The sequence below is a fragment of the Monocercomonoides exilis genome (assembly GCF_001643675.1).
Source record: "Monocercomonoides exilis strain PA203 chromosome Unknown scaffold13-1861174, whole genome shotgun sequence".
Taxonomy (NCBI): domain Eukaryota; phylum Preaxostyla; order Oxymonadida; family Polymastigidae; genus Monocercomonoides; species Monocercomonoides exilis.
In genome coordinates, this window is record NW_027150558.1 from 382,983 (window position 1) to 402,977 (window position 19,995).

The window sequence follows — 19,995 nt, forward strand, 5'->3', positions numbered from 1 at the left end:
TTTTGAGTGATTCGAAAGAATTTGAAATAAATTCCCTTAAGCAGACTTTAATAACAAAAAATGTTCAGGAAAATCATTGTTTTAAATAAAGGGTACATTTTCATTTAATAATCGCTGCTTATCTTGTCCAATGGCAATGCTTATTGGTCCAGTGCCAACAACACCTGCTGGCCCTGTTCATCCGCCTCCAATGCTAAGGTCTTATTCCATTCGTACCATGCCTCGAGTCGGGTCAACGCAATCTTTTAATCAAGATCCTGCTACTCCAACGCAAACTGACTTTGCGCATACAGCTAAAGATTTTGAATATATAAGCAGTAAATTTAAAGGAAAAGATCTTCAAGCAGAATATGAGAAACGAATGGCTGCGAAAATGGAAACTCTTCGTCATTTGTTTAGAATTGGTACTGGGCCAAGTAGTAGCCATACTATGGGTCCGAGACGAGCATGCGGCCGCTTTAATAAACGATTTCCGGATACGCATAAAGTCAAAGTTACCCTTTATGGTTCTTTGGCCGCAACAGGCCGAGGGCATTTAACAGATGTTGCTATCATGGAAGGATTAAAAGGAAAAGAAGTTACTCTTTGTTGGGAGCCAGAAAAAGATCTTGAACATCACAACGGCTTAACTTTCGAAGCATTGGACGGACCACGAGCCGGAGAAAAATATACATGCTATTCTATCGGAGGTGGAGCACTTCTTGATGACTCAACAAAAGGAGGACCTCCAGGAACAGCAATGAACAGCGTTCACGAGATATATCCATACTCCAATTTCACTATGATATTGCATTGGGTTGAAGAAACTGGAAAGCCTCTTTGGCAGTATGTCGAAGAATACGAGCCTCCTACAATTTGGGATTATTTGAAGAAAGTTTGGTTGACAATGAAAGATGCGATAAATCGTGGCTTAAACAGCTCGACTGCTGTTCTTCCTGGACCCTTGAACACTCCACAGCGCGCACGGTCGTTGTATCTGAAGTCTCGCAGGTTGAGTGAGCAGTACAGGCGGAACACGCTTGTGATGGCGTATGCAATGGCAGTCAGTGAAGAAAATGCTTCGGGTGGAGTTGTTGTCACTGCGCCGACCTGTGGGTCTTGTGGAGTGATTCCCGCATGCTTGTATTACATGCAGGTAAAGGAAGGATTTGACGATGCTGAGATAATCAGGGCGCTGGCTGTTGCTGGGCTTCTTGGTAATCTCATCAAAGCCAATGGTTCCATCTCTGGAGCTGAGTGTGGATGTCAAGCAGAGGTTTGCTTTCAAAGTAATTAATTGCAATTGCATATTTTTTTTTAACTTTATGCTTTCTTTTCCTTCTTCTCTATTCTTATTTTTACTAAATGCAACTATTTAATTTCAGATTGGATCTGCATCTTCGATGGCTGCTGGTGCTGTGACCATGCTGATGGGAGGGTCACCCTACCAAGTTGGCCATGCAGCATCAATTGCAATGGAGCATTGCTTGGGACTCACATGCGACCCTTGCGAAGGACTGGTACAGATTCCGTGCATTGAGAGGAATGGCTTCTATGCCACTCAGGCGTTTGTTGCAGCAGAGATTGCTATTTTGGAAGATGGAAGATGTCCCATCAGCTTTGACGAGGTGTGTGCTAATGGATGAGAGTGAAATAATGAAAGTTATCTTTCTTGAAGTAATTCTTGAAATGAGATTTTTTTTTTTTTCTTATTGAAATATTTTTGCGTTAATTGCTTCATTTTGAATCATTTTCTTTTTTTAATGTTCTGTTGCAAAATTTCATTCGATAATACAACAATATTCATTCTTGTTTGAACAGGTCATATTTACAATGTATCTGACAGGGAAAGCGTTGCGCGAAGAATATCGAGAAACAAGCAAAGGTGGACTTGCATTCACGTTTCAGCTTGACGAGCAAGAAGACGAAGTGAAGCAAAAGAAAGCGGTGAGGCAAGAAGTGCAGCGATCTTTAGACGAAAGAGAGCTAATTGCAACCAAACGGAGGCAGATTATGGAGAAAGCGATGGAAAGAAAAGCCAAGAAAAAGATGCAGCGGCACAAGCAGTCGGAGATGTCGTGTGAAAGCAATCTGTCGAAGTTGTCGTCTTTGTCCACCGATGATGATGACGACGATGACGACGATTATGCTGACGAGGATGACTACTTCATTGGACCTGACAAGGGCCCAATGCCATCCACCATCATTGCTCCTTCTTCATCGTCGTCTGACGTATCTGCCCCTCTTCGCCTAACAACCACCCCACCTCAACATTACAACGCTTCCAGCTTCGACAATTATTTCATTCCACCTGCTTCTATTCCACCCACAGCCTACTAAAGTATTTCTTCATTGTTTTTGTGAACTATTTCTTTATTCACATTTAGCTTCGATGTTTCAAAATTGTATTTATTTTATTTTATAATGTTTTATTTTGTCTTTCATTTCCATTGTATTCTAGATTTGAAATGTCTTGAAGCTTAAGCAACGTAAGTATTGATCTATAGAATTAAATATTTTTTAATTTTTAATATTTGGGGCAAAATATTAGCATTGATGAAAAAAAACAAAGATTTGTTCCAAACTTATTATAAAATAATCTTGTAATAATTCTTAAATTATAATGCACAAAAAACATTGAAAAATTAAAGAGTTGAGAAAATAATTAGAAAACGTTGTGTGGAACATAATTCGTAAAGAAAAAAATTCATCCCAACTATCTTTTTGAATCTGAAATTAAAACTTTTTTTTTTTTTTTTTTTTTTTTTTTTTTTTTTTTTTTTTTTTTTTTTTTTTTTGCTTCATCATAAAAATGTTGATGATGTGAAAAAAGAAAGTGAGATTATTAAAATTAAAATTATTAATAATCATAATAAAATTAATGTTTAATTCTGCGAACACCAACACCATTTTATAATATGGAGACAAAGAAGAAAGAAAAGGAAGAAAGAGATGATGTTGATAATTTTCTTTGAATCATAGTGTATGAAGAGTGAGAATAAATTTTTGTGCTTATAAAGCCCCATCACATCCATTTGCATTTGCTTCGAATCTTTCGTAAGCACATTTCTCCTTCTCCAAGAATTTTTCAAATGCTTTCTTTGAAAAATATTCTTTTTTTCTTCAATGCAAGATGCAAGAATTTTTAATCAAATGAATCAAAGATCTTGCAAATTCTTCTTAACACATCCATTCATCATCTCCATATTTCTTGTATCTGCTCCTCATCCTCATCATCTTGTGCTGCTTGCGCCTCCAATTGTTGATTGAGACTCATTTGGAAACGCGCATCCCATCAATGATGGAGAAGAATTTTCTTCGTCTTAATTTTTCCGTGTCTTTTGCTCTTATCATTGCCTTTTGAATGAAAATCTTTCTTTTCCCGTCAATCTTTATTTCTTTTCTTTGACATCTAATCAGCCATTTGTTTTTTCTTCAGTCATTTGATTTCTTTCTCTGTTTCCTCTAATCAATTATGCAACTTTCTTTTCTGTTTCATCAATCCCAGCCAAATTCCTCTGTCATAGAAACTGTGCTCCAACCCCAACCCCTACCATGATCCTCTCCTTTTGTTAGTTTATAAAAGTCTTTTTCGAAGCATGTCATTGAATATTTGTGGATTTATAACCTTTTGTTTCCTCAATATCCAAAAGGACGTCCAACTCTCTTCTTCTTCTTCTTTTTCATTCATTCACAATCACTTCCATTTCTTCCTTCACAAACACCAACATCAATGCAATCACCTTCTTTTCCGTTCATTCGTTTTTTTCATTATCTCCTCACCATTTTTTTCTTCTTTTTTTGGAATAATTATCCCTCCCTTGGTATTGCCAACAACTTTCTTTGCACAAAAACACATAAAATCCGCTCCACTGTCTTATGTTCCAAAATGCAATTTAACTTGGATTGGTCCAACTCTTCTTATTGAATTCTATCCTCTTTTTCTTCATTCAATAAAAAAACATTTGAATGTTTTCACCTCTTGTTCCGAATAAAAATTATGAAAATCATGCATCTTGAATAACTTCCTTTATTTCCCAATGGTTGTATAACAATCTGCTCCGTTCTCATCGTATTGCTCTCCAAAGCGGAGATTGGCCATTTCAACAATAATTCAGATTCCTGGACTTTGGAGAGGATACGGATGGAAATATCTTCACAACAAATAGAACAATATAAAATACATACATTGCGTCTTTCATGTTAAATAAAGTTGTTGTATTTCCCTTGGCCATCCAATGTTCAAAAATCATCAGATTGAATTTAAACATAAATTCAATGATATTGTTTCCTCCTCTCTTCACAAGAAATAATTATTCTAATTCTATATGTTATGTTCACTCACTGAACTCTCATTTTATGAACAGATATTCCAAATCGAAATATCCATATTGATCAAAACATCCATAACAACAAACTTGAAAGAATAAACCTTTGCATTTCATAATATTTACTTGTCCAAATTCCAAAACAGGAAAGAGTGGTATGAGCTATGATTTTTTTCGCGCCTGTTATCAGTGTTTACATTTCATCCATTTTTTCTCTTTTTCATTCCTTTGTTTTAATGAAAATGGCAAAATATTGATTCCTGATGATTGCACTGTCTTTGTGAAAAGATACCAGAGATGGAAGGCACAGAAGAGTATTTTGGTGTGTTCATTTGATTCTATCGGAGGAGGGGAAATTGCAATTAATTTCTGATTTTTTAGCAAAAGAAATGTTTCCTGGAATGGATTTTGCAGAAGAAGAAAAAAGTCTGCTGAAGGAGGAGATGAATGGAATGCTGAAGAATATGGATAAAGAAGAATTGAAGCATTTTTTCTCGAAAGAAGAATTTGATGAAAATTACAAATTGATTGAATTAAACAAATATCCTTTTGAAAAAGCACTAATGTTGCTGAAACATGTTGGATATAACAATGCAAAAAAATTGAGAGACCATCATTGTTTAACAGATATTTCCTTGAAAAAAAGATTTATCAGGATGATTGTTGAAGAAGGAAAGAAAAAAGACGGAAATGATGAGAGATTATTGGTTGATCTTTGTGAATGCTATTTATTTTATCGTGCGAGATATGTTTTAATCAACGATGAAATATTATTAACTTGCGTGAAATGCCTTCTGAAAGTTGCATTGAACAAGGAAGAAAACAAGGAAGCACGAAAAGAAGTGGAAATAGCTTTGTTGGCATTGGGTGATGTTAGATATTTTGTGTGGATACTTCAATTTCGTTTTTTAATCACTTTCCATTTTTAATAATTAGGATATGTCAGAAGAACTGTATTTGAATGAGATCAAAGAGATTGTCCAATATAATCAGGATCATCACAATCTGACACATCTGGCATATCAATCAGCATGGCAGTTTTTGTTCAACAGATTTTTTGGTGATAAAATGTTAGAAATAGTAATTGTGAATGAACTGCATTTTATCACTGAAGCAACAAGAGAATTGGAAAAGCTTACAAGAAGTGTGGATTGGCAAATAAAAGATGATGATAAAAGAGGAAAAGAAACAGAAGATGTGAATACTTTGAGGAGATGGCTCCACACTTTAGAAATTTGCTTCGAATTTCATAGGATGCAAAATGAAGAACTTGTTGAGCTTGTCTGCAGCATTATTCAGATATTCCGAGCAGCGAAGGGTTATTACGGATATATTTGCGATTTGTGCTATAATTCAATGATTAAAGCAGTGAAAAATAAAGCTGTGAAAATTGATTGCTTGTTGAAAGGAGGAACTGTAGATCTGTTCTCAGAAGAAATGAATCAATCGACTTTGAAAGATGCAGTTATTTGGGATTGTTCGGATTTCTTTATGAATATTTCGGAAAGACAGAGAAAAAAGACGGACGGACATACTGAAGAAGAGGAAAGAAAGGCAACGAAAATGGAGGTGTTTGAAAAGATGGAAGAAGAAGGCTACGAAGATATCATCACAAGCTTTCTTGAAATTTTTTATTTTCTGAACAATAAATATTTTAGTGATTTCTTATCGTTTAATATTTTTGATTATTTTGTAAATGCTTGAGAAAATAAGACACATTTCATGAAACACTCAAATTTTTCTTTTATAAATTTTTTCTTTGACCAAACTTCATTTTGATGAAATGAAGAAAGAAAAGAGAGTTTGAATGATTTCAATTAACTTCTTTTCTTCTTCAAAAGTCTTTTAAAAAGATCTGTTTGTTCAGCAAATTTCATGAAACAAAAATCAATATTTTCTTTCTCGTTCATCAACTTGAAAAGTCTCTCCTATGCTCTTTTGAGCCGTTTTGCATCCTTCTTCCTCTTTCTAAACATTTCCACATTCCATCAATTATCATTGAATTGAAGAAGAAAAATCAAAATCCTGGAATAAATCGAGAGTTTGTGAATAAATGTGTATGACAATATAATGACGTTTTCTTTAGGTAACTAATCAATTGATTGTAGCATCTCTAACACAATTGCAGACTTTCTTTAACCATTGTTCTTTCTGTTTCGCTTTTCAATATTACTCATTTAACAATTATCAAGAATACAAAATTCACAGCTAGTGTGCAATGAAGAAGAGATATGATGAAAACAAGGAATGAATAAGATGAAGAATGAACCATAACTGAATTAGAGTCAACATTTTAACGGGTCTTTTTCCCTTTTTGGCACTTTTTTTGTTTTTCCTTGCAAAATGTCGAGAAATGAGAAGTAGTTTTCAGCACATTTAAAATCCTCTTTATCAAGTTCAATTCTATTTATTTGCTGTTTTCTTTTTTATTTTTGTTTTTTTTCTCATCGAGAAATTAAGTTTTTTAGCAAAATTTAACAGGACTTTTAACAGCCAACCAGGCAACTCACAAGAAATTTATAACTTTTTTAAAATTGCAAAACTATTATCTAACTGTTTTTTAATTCTTTTTTTTCACGAACACTTTTTTCTTGTTTTTTTCACATTTCTTTTTTTTAACAACATGCAAACATTAAACTGATTATTTCTTGATAAATATGATGAAATGAAAAAAAAAAAAAAAAAAAAAAAAAAATGTAATGAAAACAAATACTCTAATAATGAAGTTTTGAAAAAATAAAACATTTATTTTTTCTATTTATCTTTAACGGACAAATTGTGCAAACTAAAATTGATCAACGATCAATTTTTTGTGATAAAGTTAAATACTTGACAAATAGAAGAAATTATTGTTTTTTATATCAACGCTTCATTAATAAAGAAATGTTTTTCATATCAAATTTTAATTTTCATCATTTCAATATATGGGGCAAAATATTTTTCTTCAGGCATTTTCATTGAAATATTATGCACTTTTCATTCACTTTTTGAATTCAAAAAACACAATAAAATTGGGTCCATTTTTTGACATTCGTGAAATGTTGGAAAACTTAACGTTTTGATTTCAACGATGCCTGTTTACAGATATGAAAATCAGATTTATTTGGAATTCTGAGAAAGAAAAATAAAGTTACGAATGAAACAATTTTTCCATGATATGTGCAAAAAATGCTTGAAAGTCAATATTTTCCCACATATTAACAAAGAAATAATCAGATTTGTTCTTGCATGTTGATGAAAATTTGAAATGCGAAAAAATCAAGAAAAAAGTGTTTGTGAAAAAAAGATTTTAAAGATTAATAGTTCGAAGCAAATGCTATATAAAACATGTCCCCAATTTCTTGAGCGATTCCCAGTTGGCTTGAAAAAGAACTATTAAATTTAACAAAAAAACGATATTTCTCGATGTGTAAAAAACGAAAATAAAAATGAAACCAGTAAATAAATAGAATTATACTTGTTATAAAGTATTTTTAAAACGCTGAAAACTACTTCTCATTTCTCGACATTTTGCAAGCAAAAACATAAAAAGTGCCAATTAAGGAAAAAGTCCCGTTAAAAAGCTGACCCTATATTTCTCAATTTTTTTATGGAACAAAATTCAAAAATCAAAATATCTGGGTGAAAATACTGACTTTCAAGCTTTTTATGCACAAAGCATGAAAAAATTGTTTCGCTCATAACTTTGTTTCGCTTTCTCAGATTTCAAAATAAATTTGAATTTATCATCCGTGAACAGGCATCATTGAAATCAAAACATAAAGAATTGTGATATTCACGAATGTCAAAAAATGTTCCCACTTTTATAGTGTTTTTTGTTTTCAAAAAGTTAATGATAAGTGCATTATTTCTCAATGAAAATGCCTGAAGTCAAATATTTTGTCCCATTTCTCCTTTAATAACTTTCCGATTGGGAAAAAGTTCTTTCATTTAGTTAAAAAAATAAGAAAATCGAATATTTAAAAAAAAAAGTTTCATGTAACAGCAATGATAACTGAATTTTGTTTTATGATAAAATTTGCATTTTGGAAAAATATTAAACCTTGAACGAAATTTCCTAATCAATACCCGTTAGCACAGTCTAAGACCAATTAGTGGTTCATAAAACCTAAAAGTTAGACTCAAAACCGTTTTGATTGAGTCAAGACCGAGTGATTCAATTCTGGAAGTTTGATCAATCAAAATGACAGTTTTTGATAATTTATTTTTTTCATTTTTGAAATCATTTTCTATGAAAAATATTTATTTTCATTAAATAATAGAACAAATTACATCGAAAAAGTCGAATTTTCTTTATTTCGATATTTTTTGGATTTTCACATTTAAATTTTGTATCAGTTTTTTCGATTAAAACAAATAAAACTCTTATTTCTCACACTTATATGAAAATTTGGATGCTTTTAACTTATTAAACATAAAGATCTTAAGTCTTAAAAAGATAAAAAAATATTTTTTGATAAATTTATAATTTTGACTTTAATTAAAAAAATATATCAATAAAAATGAAAAAAATAGCTTCAAAGCAATGTTTGTTTGATTGCTTTAAATGTTTGACTCAAAAAAACATCGATCATTAAGTTTCATGGAAAAAATGCAAACTTTAACATTAAAAACATTTTCGCAGAAAAATAATGAAAAAATAAATATAGTTAAGAATGTTTTTGAGCAAACAAATAAATCAATGCAAACACTAAATCCAATATCTATTCATATCAATCTTATTTGCAGAAAAATGAACATTGTTCATTACGGACTTATTTTCATTTTACAACAAAAAAGAACTAATATACATATAAATGACAATAAATAAGTTAATATTTCAAAAAATTTTTAAAAACAAACGACTCTGTGACTAAAAACACAAAAAATTTCAAAGAATTTCTATCAAATTTGATCCATATTTTTTTTATTTCTGATCAAAAATTAGATTGAGGGAAAATCAAATTGATTGAGTCAAAACCAATAAAAAAAACAAAAAACGTTTTGATTTAATCAATTCGTATTGACCCGCTCAATTCGTTTAAGGTCTATTTTTCATTCAAATAAAATATTCAAATATAAAAAAAAAATTCATCGTGAACTTATTTTAAATAAAAATGCAAACGATTTTGAATGCCAACACGCTATTATTTTCAAATTGAAAGTTTTTTTATCTAAAAAAAGAATTTAATGAATTCTACAGAAAAATTTCCTCGATAAAAGATCTGAATATAATAAAAATATTTCTTTTTGATGATTGAAAGAGAAGAAGAATTGAGGATGAAAGTGAGCATCATTGGAGATTATGGAGTAGGAGTCTCTTCATTGACTCAAAGATACGTTGATGTAGATTTTTACAATCACAGACATGGAATAAGTCCTGATTTTAAGTCAAAACATGTTTCTGCTGATGATAAAAAAGTTCTGGCAATTTTTTTTGAAGGAAAATTTGGTCACAGGTTTAAGAAGGTTCTGGAAGTATTTTTTCGAAGAGCGGATGCTTGTGCGCTTGTCTTCAGACTGTCATCGCGTGATTCTTTTGATTATTTGAAAGAGATGAAAAAACAGATAGACGACACACTGGCGAACTTATCGAATGATTGTCCACTTGTGCTTATTGGAAGCGGAAGCGATCAGTGGGAGCATCGGGCTGTTAACCGATTTGAGGTGGAAGACTGGTGCAAAAAAGAAGGATTTTGTGGGTATTTTGAGGCGTCAGCAGAAACAGGAGAGAATGTGGATGAGGCATTCACAGAGCTGGTACGGCTGGGCTTGAGTTACCACGAATCCAAACCCGTTGAAGCAGATGAGGTTGTTGCTGAAGAGCCATCTGCCAAAAACGAGAAAACATCATTCAAATGTTTTCTGATGTGAAATGGAGGATTTCTAAAATTAATATTATTTTACATTTTCTATTTTATTTTATTTTCTATTTTCTATTTTATTTTATTTCTTTTAGTTTCTTTTGTATCTCGAGTGTTTTCGAAGGTGATTTTCTGTTTGCTTGTTGGGTTTTTTCAAAGATAAATTTTTTCTTTTGTTTGATGTTTTTGTTCAATTTTTGGTTCGTTTTTTATCAGTTGTCCATTTTGCTAAATGAATAGCTTGCATGACTGAAATAGAGAGGGTTTATTTGTGCCTTTTGTTTTGAAATTCTTTTTGGAGCGTGATGGATGTGCATCGTTCATCAGTTTGCCAAGGAAGTTTGGGCAAATGCAGGTTGCCTTTTCTTGAAAGCGAGTTGAATGACATGTTTTAAATATTTATCCAATATTTAATTAAGTTATAGAAAAGTGGGGATAATTATTGAAGAAAAGATTCTTTCAAAAGAAAATGCATTATTATTGTTGATGTGCATTGGATGTTGTAAGAACTTCGAACTTTTGAACTAATGGAGTTAGAGTTATAATTATTTGCTTCTCAGTAAACTTGAAAATACTATCATTGAGAAAGCTGCAAAAAAGGATAGAAAAATGAAAAGATGAAACTCCAATTTTTAATGTGCATTCTTATGCTGTTTAAGAATTGTGCTTTTCTGCAAAAGAAATTGCTCTCATTGTGCGAATCTTGACTGTTGAAAGCAGCGAAAAACAAAGATGAAAGAAAAGGATTAATAAAAGAACTGGAAGTGACTTTATTGCCTTTGAGCAATTCACGCGTACATTGCGAATGAGAATTTTTATTTCATTTATGATAACATTGTATTTCTTTCTTTCTTTCATGAGAATTTGAAAAAAGAGCTTTATTTAAAAGAGGTTACAAAAATCATCAAATATCGTTAAGAATAATACAATCTGATATAGATTGCGTATCATTCTGGGTGAATATTATTTATATGCAGATTTACTGCAAAAGAAGTATTGAATATTTGATGGTGAATGATCTGAACTTTAGAAGAGAAGCAATGGGAGAACAAGAAGAGGCTGTTAAATGCATGAATCGGAGGAAAAATGGAATTGAAGGAAAAATGAAACACGAAACAATAGTTACAAGTTGGAGCAAGGTTATAAGATTACATTTTTCTTCCATTAAGATATGAAGAGATATATATTTCTTCCAATAGAACTTACCTAGAGATTGTTCAAATCTGTAATGTATTATTAGAGAACTGCTTATAACATATACTTCAGATATTGGTACTTATGATAAATAATTTCACCAGAAAAATCCGAAGTATTGTTGAAGTGGGAATTACATGTGCAATGTCTGATGAACTCTTTCAACTTTGAAGTTACAGAGCATAGAACATTGCTTCCATTCATTTGTGCTTTTTCGAAAGCTCAAAAAGAAAGATTGACATTGAAAGCATTGCTCTAAACTTTTAATGCAATCATTATTATGTTCAAGCAATAAATGAAGACAGAAAAGAAGACTATGTAGTAAGTTTTTAACGAATGCCTTTGAACAAATTTGATTAAAAAAAATGATAGTTGATAAATTAGAATGTATTTTTGGAGTGTTTTGAAAAATTTGATTTATTTTGAATTTGCTAAAAGATCCTTTATTTTTTCTTCAAAACGATTTTCATTCCAATTATTACCAATTGCTAGAAAACAATCCCCCCAAAATATGATAATTATGATTGAGGGTGTTCCAAAATCAGTTTATTAATGAAGATCTATTTATGCAATTTATATGTTTTGATCAAAAAATATTCACAAAAATGATGTGGAATCCAACTTTCAAGCGGTTGAAGCCCGCTTATGTTGAAGATTGCAGAAATCTTATAATTTTGTTTGGGCAAAAGAATGATTTTTCATACGCCTCATTTAAATCTGTTTGGGGTGACATGAAATTCACTTTCATCCATGATTCAAAGCCTGAAGATGTAGATGATGACGATTTTATGCAGGAACTTTATAGAATATTTATAGGTATATGTTTTCTTTGTTATATGCATTTATTAATGTTTTTGTTATGTTTCTTTTATTGATTTTTTTTAGATTTCCTCTTTATACAAGGACAACCATCTTATGTTCGAGTAGGTGCAATTTTTGGTTTATATACATTGTTTTTAACTCGTAAAGGGGAAAGAGTTTTGATCAAAATTGACGATAGTATGAAAAGACACCTTTAAAATTGTAATTTTATATATTTTTTTCCAAACTAACTATCTTTGGAAATAATTAATTGATGCTTTTTTTAACAGCCGTTATGCAGGAACTTCAAAGTCTTTCAAGAGAATTGATCGCACTAAATGCCACAGATGCATTCTTTGCTTTGAGAGATCTTCGCGTTATGCATAAAGCCTTTGCATACACAGCCGTTATGTACACTCCAGGGCCTCCATCTACATTGCCAGACGAAGAAATATCTGCATCCGTTCCTGCGGAATGGCTTACTTCCAATGGCGTGGCTACAAGCGTTGACTTTTTGGAAATACAAAGGGCAAAAGAGTCTTATGAACGTGCAAAAATTGTTGCACTTCAAGAGGCAAAGGACAATGGAGTTGAAAGCTCAACAATTGAAGAACTTCTTCACACTGATGTCCTGGCCCCAACAGTTGCAGAAGAGATTGTGAAACATGAAAGCTATATGTTGCAATCCATGACCCATGGAATTACAGATCCTACTGCTTTGATCGCAGAACGAATGAAATTGCGACTTCAAGCAATGTCTGTTGGAGTGAAGCATACCTCACGAGGAAAAGAGGAAGATGAAGATGAAGGAATGGGGATCGGACTTGACGCAATGGGTGTCGGTACTGCAGGTGCGGTTCCTGGTGATGGTGAAGAAGACGGTATGGGCGAAGGAGGAGAAGGAGGAGAGGAAGGTGAGAACGGCATGCCTGGAATGGGCATGAAGAGAAGAAGGCCAATGATTGGTGTTCAGCAGCAGCAGCAACAACAACTGTCTCGTCCTCAATTCAAAAGAGGAAGGAAGTCACAATATCTTCAGGACTTTGACTTGGGAGGGCCAATGATGACGCCGCAAATGATGATGCAGATGGACCCACAAATGATGCAGCAGTATCAGCAATTGTTATTAACGCAACAGGCAGCTATGATGGCGCAGCAAGGACAAATGCAACAAATGCAGCAACAGCAGCAGCATCCAATGATGGTTTCCGGTGAGGGAATGCAGATGATGTCGCAAATGAATTCAGATGGAGAGACACAGGTCACAAGCTCTGAAATGGACATGAATGAACAGTCTCAAATGAAGCAAGAATAAAAGTTTAACTTAATATGTTGCAAAATTTGCTTCATGAACAAAAATTATTAAGGAGCTTATTTTTTTTTGAAAAAAAATAATTAACGAAGAATTTTTTTATATATTTTATTTATCCTTCTGTTCCAATTTTTAAAGACTTTATATCATTATTTTTGTTGCATGTTTATTTGTTCGTTGAAAACCATAGAAAAATGAAAGTAATTTCAAAGTCCAATAAATAAACTCCGCTAATAATCAATAATAACTGTTAAAAGTTATGTTTCGTACGACTTGATTATTTGATCTTTTGTATTATTCTTCAAATAGAAAGTATTTAGAACAAAAATGGAACAGTTCTCAGATATAGATAAACTTGCCGTTTCCACCATTAGACTGCTTTGCGCTGATATCGTGCAAAAACCAAAATCTGTTTGCTTTGAAAGTCCTGTTTCGGTGAAATTACTTTTTTTTGTGCTTTTAATATAAAAACTCAGGGACATCCTGGAGCACCAATGGGTATGGCTCCAATGGCACATACATTATTTTCTCGTGTTTTAAAATTTGATCCCCACGATCCGGCATGGATTAACAGAGATCGCTTTGTACTTTCAAATGGGCACGCAAGCTCTTTGATTTACTCCATGTTGCATTTATGCCAATATGGCATCACTGAGGATGAATTGCAAACATTCAGATCATATGGTTCGCGCCTTGCAGGGCATCCAGAGTCGTTGCATGTTCCAGGAGTTGAAGTTACAACTGGACCTCTTGGAAATGGTTTATTTTTAAATTTTTAACAAGAGTTCAAAAAAATTTTTCAAACTTTTCCTTAAACATAGGAATTTCTGCTGCTGTTGGTCTTGCTATTGCAGAAAAGCATCTTGCCGCCACATACAACAAACCAAATTATGATATTTTTAATTCCAACGTATTTGTCTTCTGTGGTGATGGATGTTTACAAGAAGGCGTAGCATCAGAAGCTTGCTCTCTTGCCGGAACCCTTGGATTGGACAATTTAATTGTTTTATACGATGATAATGGAATTACAATTGATGGTCCAACAACAATTTCATTTTCAGAAGATGTGAAAAAGCGCTTTGAGGCATATGGATGGGATGTTCAAAGCGTGGAAAATGGAGACTCAGATATGCAAAGCATTCTTCAAGCGATTGAAAGAGCAAAGAGCAACAGTTGCGGATGCAGTTCATCATCGTCTGCAACACCTTCCACAAACAGCTGTGGAGGTAAACCTCATCTGATTGCTGTTCATACAACAATCGGATTTGGAGCAAAGCTTCAGGGAACATCGAAAGTCCACGGATCTCCACTTGGTGAAGAAGACATTGAAAGACTGAAAGGAGAATGGGGCTTTGATCCAAAGAAGAAGTATTTCATTCCAGAAGAGGTGAAGAAATTCTATTCTGAGAAGGTTGTTCCGCGCGCACAGTCTGCGAAAAAGGAGTGGGATGCACTTTTTGCAAAGTACTGCGAAGAATACAAAGCAGAAGGAGAAGCGCTGCAACAGCTGTTCATTAAAGGAGATCTTCCAGCTGGCTGGAGAGATGCTCTTCCCAAATACAAGCCAGAAAGCGAAGGAGGAAAGCCAGAAGCCACACGAAAGTCTTCTGAGCTTGTGATGGCAGCGTTGGCAGAGAAGGTTCCGCAAATTGTGGGAGGATCAGCAGATTTGCTTGGGTCGACGCTTGCATCAGTGAAAGGATCGCCGATTATGAAGAAAGGAGATTTCTCAGGAAGAAACATCGCATTTGGCATTCGCGAGCACGCCATGTGTGCCATTGGAAATGGAATTGCCTCGTTTTGCAAGGGATACATTCCTTTTGTGTCCACCTTCCTCGTCTTTGCTCCATATGCATTTGGAGCCATCCGTCTGTCTGCTTTGTCTCATCTGCGTGTTCTGTTTGTCTTCACACACGACTCCATCGGTGTTGGCGAAGACGGCCCAACTCATCAGCCCATAGAGACACTCACACAGCTCCGTGCCCTTCCGAATCTGCTTGTTATGCGCCCGGCTGATGGCAAAGAGACAGCTGGCGCATATGCAACAGCAGTCCGTCAGGATGGCCGTTCAACTGTGTTTGCTCTTTCTCGCCAAAATCTCCCTCAGCTCGAAGGCTCAAAAGAGGAAGAGGGAGTTGAGAAGGGTGCTTATGTTGTGTACCAATCTGGAACTCAGCCAGCAGCAGATGCACAAGCGCCGTTTGATGGACAGAGCATCACCATTCTTTCGACAGGGTCAGAGGTGCATCTGAGCATCGAGGCAGCGAAGCTGTTGGCTTCTTCTGTGAAATCTGTCCGTGTTGTATCTGTTCCTTGCATGGAGCTCTTCCGCGAACAACCTGCTACATACCGTGCCTCTATTCTTGGGTGCACTTGCAATGCGCCTTGCTCATCGGAGCTTGTGATGTCTGTGGAGGCTGGCCTTACCAACTGCTGGTGCGAGTTCTCGCACTGCCAAATGGGCATTAATACATTTGGAGTGTCTTGCCCAGAAAAGCATGTTTACAACCACTTCCACCTTACACCAGAGGGAATCCGCGATCGTGCTATGGTAGAGCTGAAGCTTCACCAAGGAAAATTCCTTGAAACCCTTGTTCTGGAATAAATATTTGCTGTATTTAGAATTCTTCTTTAATTTTATTTCTTTTATCAACTTCATGAGTGCGTTTATGTTGTAGACATCATTGTGATGTTGTTTTTATGGAATCATTATCTATAATGAATTTATAATTGATAACATTTATTCTTTGCTTCAATAACATTCAAAAATTATGAATTCAATCATTTGGCTGGCATATTTGTATGAAATTAAGCATTTGTTGAACTAAAACATCAAAAGCATAAAAATTAAAAGATTGAGAAGAAAATCTCAACGTTCAGTTAGTTTTACGACAATGGTTTCACGTTTGCTTGCTTCAATTCTCGAAATGATTTGAACTTCTGTTTCATTAATAACAAAAATGAAATGAAATAACAATTTTCCATATTATCTTCAACACGTCTTCACAACGTGAAATACAGCTTGTCTTTTTTTTTTCTTTCTTTTTTTGCTTTTTGGAGTGATTTTCTCTTTTCCTTTTGAAATTTCTTTTTTTAAAAATACTCAATTTAATTTCCAAAAGTTAATGAGCTTGCAAGATTCAAACATTCTTAAATGTGCAGATGAATGCATGTCATTTCCCAAATAAGAAGTTGAAATCATGTAATTGCATATTCTGAGATTGTTCGTGCTTTGGGGGAAAATGTTTAATTTAGAAGATTTTTTAACTTTCTGAAACACAAAAACTTTGAAAATGTTCTTTAAACATTTGTTGCTGTCGAAATGGTGAAAGTTCTTCAGGGAAATATTGTTCGAATTGCCTTTGTCAGTAGAATTGATCTGAAGTTTCTTCAATCATCCTTTTCTTCAAGGGATTTCTGCTTTTTTCATCAATTTTCATTTTAATTTTATCATGAAATTATAATTCATTTTTTGTTTTTATCATGTTGAATGGCATTGATTATATGTAGTTTCAATAATGGTGAAAGCGATAATACTCTCACGTTTTGGAAAAAATACGACTTCTCATGTAAAAAATCGATTTAAAAAAATTGACAATCTTGTTTGGTAGCAAAAATTGTCTGAGAATCAAATTCTGCAAAATAAGCTCTCCACCAGCATGAAATATTAGTATATGATTTTTGATGCATATGAACACAAATTGTCAAATTGCTAATAAAAAGAGAAACAAAACTGTTTTTGGATTAAACAGAAAAATTATATTTTGTTAAAAGAAAAGAACAAATTATTTTGTTATTAGAGTCACAAATGCATTTTCTAATGATTAGTTCAATATAATGTTTATTTTTTAAATTCAGATTATTCATAACCTTTACAAAAATATTGACTTCACATTTATTGTTTTTATGATGCAAACAGTGAAGCCATTCACAATAGAATGTCTTGAAAAGAAAGTTAGATTGGATCGCAGACAGTTTTATGAGCGAAGAGCAACAAAAGTGTTTTTTGATAAAACAAACAATCATTCTGAAGTTTATATGGGAAAAACAAAGTATGCATTGTTTAAATCAAAATTATGCAATGTTTTCTTGTGTTTACGTTTAGAGTTATTTGTGCGGTTACTGGAAGGATGTCAACTCCAAAGAAAGAAAGACCTTCAGATGGACAAATTCATGTGAAAGTTCATTTCAGTCCGCTTGGCTCACCTGAATATGATTTGGGGAGGTATTAAGCAAATGCTACATACAAATGAAATATTTAAGAGTTTATTAATGACATTTTTTAAAATCCCATGTCAATTCAGATTATCTGTGCGCTGTTTAGAGATTGCGAGGATTGTTGAACGAGGTATTCGAGAAAGCGGATCCATAAGTACAAGAGCATTGTGCGTTTTGGCAACAGTTCATGTTTGGGACATTGATGTAAATATTCATATCATTGATGATTGCGGAAACGTCATTGATGCTTCTCTTCTGGCAGCCTTTGCAGCACTTCTCAACTTTAAAAAACTACGAACATCAATTGTTTCTGACAAGCTGATAGTGGTTTGATTGTTCATAGTTGTTCTTTTATTTTTGAACTTTATTTTATTGAATTAGCATCCTGCCTCAGAGCTTAGACCAGTTCCACTCACTCTTCTCCACGTTCCTGTGTCTGCAACTTTCGCCTTGTTTTCTTCTCCGTTTGCTTCTTTTTTTATCAGTTTTTAAGAAAAATAGCTTATGCAATTTTGTGTTCATAATCTAATAAAACTTCTTGTAAATTTCAGGTTTGCAGCTCTTTTGGATCCAACGGAGGAAGAAGAAAAAGTTGCGGATGGCTTCATAACTATTATAAGCAATTCAAGACGAAAGATCTGTGGAATAGAGAAATCTGGAGGACCTGCTCTAAGTCCGATGCAAATACTTGAAATGAGCCGTATTTCCATTTCCAATGCAATTCACTTCCACCGAATACTCACACAGACAAAATACTTCCCCGAGGAAAGGTGTGCTTGAAGTCTAAATTATTTTATTTTAACGATGAATAATTAATTTAGAAACAGCGAAGGGATAACCTTGGATATTCCTCTTCCAGAATGAAGAGAACACACCTCTCACTTCACTGCAAAGGCATTGAACTCCAAAAGGAAAGACAAGTGGATTTTCATTTCATAAATTTTTGTTATCATTTCACTTTTTCCAACTCGTATTTTCATCCAAAAAAACAGTAAAAATCAAGCAAAAACAATTTGATATCCATGTTTTTGAGAGGAAAACATTTTTTGAATAAATTAGAAGCCTTGTATCAATTTGATATTTTTTAATAACCCAAATAACTTTTGAAATCATCGGTAATTATTAACGTTATGTATCAGCAACAAAGTTTTTTAAGTTTCATAAAAATAAACTTAACAATTTCATCTAAAAAAATTATGAAGTGATAACAACTTGACAGAAACAACACTAAATTTTAATAATGATTTTATAGCATACAAAGAAAATAACTTTCAAAGAAAGGATTTTAAAAGCTGAAACAGAATTATCAACAAAAAATATAAAAATATCAGCGGTTGAAATGCACAGAAGCCTAATTAAGATGCATGAGTTACAATTCAAGTTCTTGATTTTGATAAATTCATCCCAGAATAAGAATTCCAAGTGGAACTCTTCTTTGTCATCGTATCAATTTGTTTGGATACTTCTTCAAGAAGCGAAAGCGGTGCCTGATCAGAATTAGTTCGACTAGTTCTCCATGACAGAGTTGAAGTGAATGCTGGATCATTTAGAACTCGAGCAGGACCTCCAACGGTTGCAGTTCCAGGGATATGAGTAAAAGTTCGCTTTTTCTCTTTCAGAATAAGTTCTTTCAGTTTTGTACTTAAAGAGCTGTTAACAACTTGCTGTAAGGAATCAAAATTTAATCTTCCACTGGGTGTTCGTTTAACGGGTTTTATTAGTTTCATCACCTCTTGGACAGTCGGACGTGGAAGTTCAACTGGATTATGTTCCAATACATCTGTTCTTTCTGCTTTTGAAAGGCCTTTCCAATGTTTCTAAATAATAATTATTATTATAATAACATATAAAGCAGGAAATTGAGTTCACAAATGAAAGCCAAACAACAAATATTCCAAGTTTTATTTCTTCTTCTGCTTCCTTTATCATTGTGTTGATTTCAACTTTTGAAAGTGGATGAGTTCGGGCAAAACCTCCGCAAATAAAACCTTCCTCATTACAAGGACCAAAATCAACAAATACTTTTAGCGCTCCCCAAGAATGAGGGCTTTTCACTCCAGAAGGAAAAACAAACTGATGAAAGTCTCTATTTTCAAGTAAAAGTACAAAAGTTCACACTCGTAAAAAGTTTTCTAATGCAACCGAATTTATTTCAGATTTGTCTTCCGTTTCTTTAGCTTGCATCATTCAAAATGTCTGAGAACTCAAAAAAGCAGTTACTGAAGAAAAGAAATTATTTTTCTTATGGGTTCAATTCTTTACGCATTGGATAATACGCTGAATTTTATTTTTACAGTTTTGAATAACAATTACAAAAAAT

The 19,995-nt window shown here is 33.4% G+C and overlaps 7 protein-coding genes across 7 annotated transcripts; 6 read left to right on the forward strand and 1 right to left on the reverse strand.

Moving 5' to 3' along the window:
* Window positions 1-90: 90 nt before the first annotated feature.
* On the forward strand, window positions 91-2,550 carry MONOS_3869 (L-serine ammonia-lyase). The gene is made up of 3 exons (XM_067873895.1): window positions 91-1,255; window positions 1,365-1,607; window positions 1,801-2,550. The coding sequence occupies exons 1-3, from the start codon at window positions 131-133 to the stop codon at window positions 2,317-2,319; spliced, it is 1,887 nt and encodes a 628-aa protein (XP_067730676.1). The 5' UTR covers window positions 91-130; the 3' UTR covers window positions 2,320-2,550.
* Window positions 2,551-4,388: 1,838 nt separating this feature from the next.
* MONOS_18587 (uncharacterized protein) lies at window positions 4,389-6,992 on the forward strand. Its single transcript, XM_067871619.1, has 4 exons — window positions 4,389-4,462; window positions 4,596-4,629; window positions 4,689-5,191; window positions 5,244-6,992. Exons 2-4 carry the CDS (start codon window positions 4,605-4,607, stop codon window positions 6,009-6,011), a joined length of 1,296 nt encoding a protein of 431 aa, XP_067730677.1. The 5' UTR covers window positions 4,389-4,462; window positions 4,596-4,604; the 3' UTR covers window positions 6,012-6,992.
* A 2,532-nt stretch (window positions 6,993-9,524) lies between these two features.
* MONOS_3868 (Rab7L5, Rab7-like protein) lies at window positions 9,525-10,160 on the forward strand (the record flags this gene model as incomplete). The annotated part of the gene is made up of 1 exon (XM_067873894.1): window positions 9,525-10,160. The coding sequence occupies exon 1, from the start codon at window positions 9,540-9,542 to the stop codon at window positions 10,158-10,160; it is 621 nt and encodes a 206-aa protein (XP_067730678.1). The 5' UTR covers window positions 9,525-9,539.
* A 1,754-nt stretch (window positions 10,161-11,914) lies between these two features.
* On the forward strand, window positions 11,915-13,614 carry MONOS_3867 (putative snRNA-activating protein complex subunit 1). The gene is made up of 3 exons (XM_067873893.1): window positions 11,915-12,160; window positions 12,230-12,343; window positions 12,436-13,614. The coding sequence occupies exons 1-3, from the start codon at window positions 11,950-11,952 to the stop codon at window positions 13,458-13,460; spliced, it is 1,350 nt and encodes a 449-aa protein (XP_067730679.1). The 5' UTR covers window positions 11,915-11,949; the 3' UTR covers window positions 13,461-13,614.
* Window positions 13,615-13,753: 139 nt separating this feature from the next.
* Window positions 13,754-16,241, forward strand: MONOS_3866 (transketolase). Its single transcript, XM_067873892.1, has 3 exons — window positions 13,754-13,868; window positions 13,934-14,216; window positions 14,279-16,241. Exons 1-3 carry the CDS (start codon window positions 13,785-13,787, stop codon window positions 16,060-16,062), a joined length of 2,151 nt encoding a protein of 716 aa, XP_067730680.1. The 5' UTR covers window positions 13,754-13,784; the 3' UTR covers window positions 16,063-16,241.
* A 1,254-nt stretch (window positions 16,242-17,495) lies between these two features.
* On the forward strand, window positions 17,496-18,687 carry MONOS_3865 (putative exosome complex exonuclease; the record flags this gene model as incomplete). Its single annotated transcript, XM_067873891.1, has 6 exons — window positions 17,496-17,509; window positions 17,563-17,682; window positions 17,762-18,002; window positions 18,057-18,139; window positions 18,227-18,445; window positions 18,497-18,687. The coding sequence occupies 6 exons, from the start codon at window positions 17,496-17,498 to the stop codon at window positions 18,537-18,539; spliced, it is 720 nt and encodes a 239-aa protein (XP_067730681.1). The 3' UTR covers window positions 18,540-18,687.
* A 121-nt stretch (window positions 18,688-18,808) lies between these two features.
* On the reverse strand, window positions 18,809-19,921 carry MONOS_3864 (uncharacterized protein). Its single transcript, XM_067873890.1, has 3 exons — window positions 19,794-19,921; window positions 19,560-19,748; window positions 18,809-19,492 (listed from the first exon to the last, which is right to left on the reverse strand). The coding sequence occupies exons 1-3, from the start codon at window positions 19,860-19,862 to the stop codon at window positions 19,052-19,054; spliced, it is 699 nt and encodes a 232-aa protein (XP_067730682.1). The 5' UTR covers window positions 19,863-19,921; the 3' UTR covers window positions 18,809-19,051.
* Window positions 19,922-19,995: the final 74 nt, after the last annotated feature.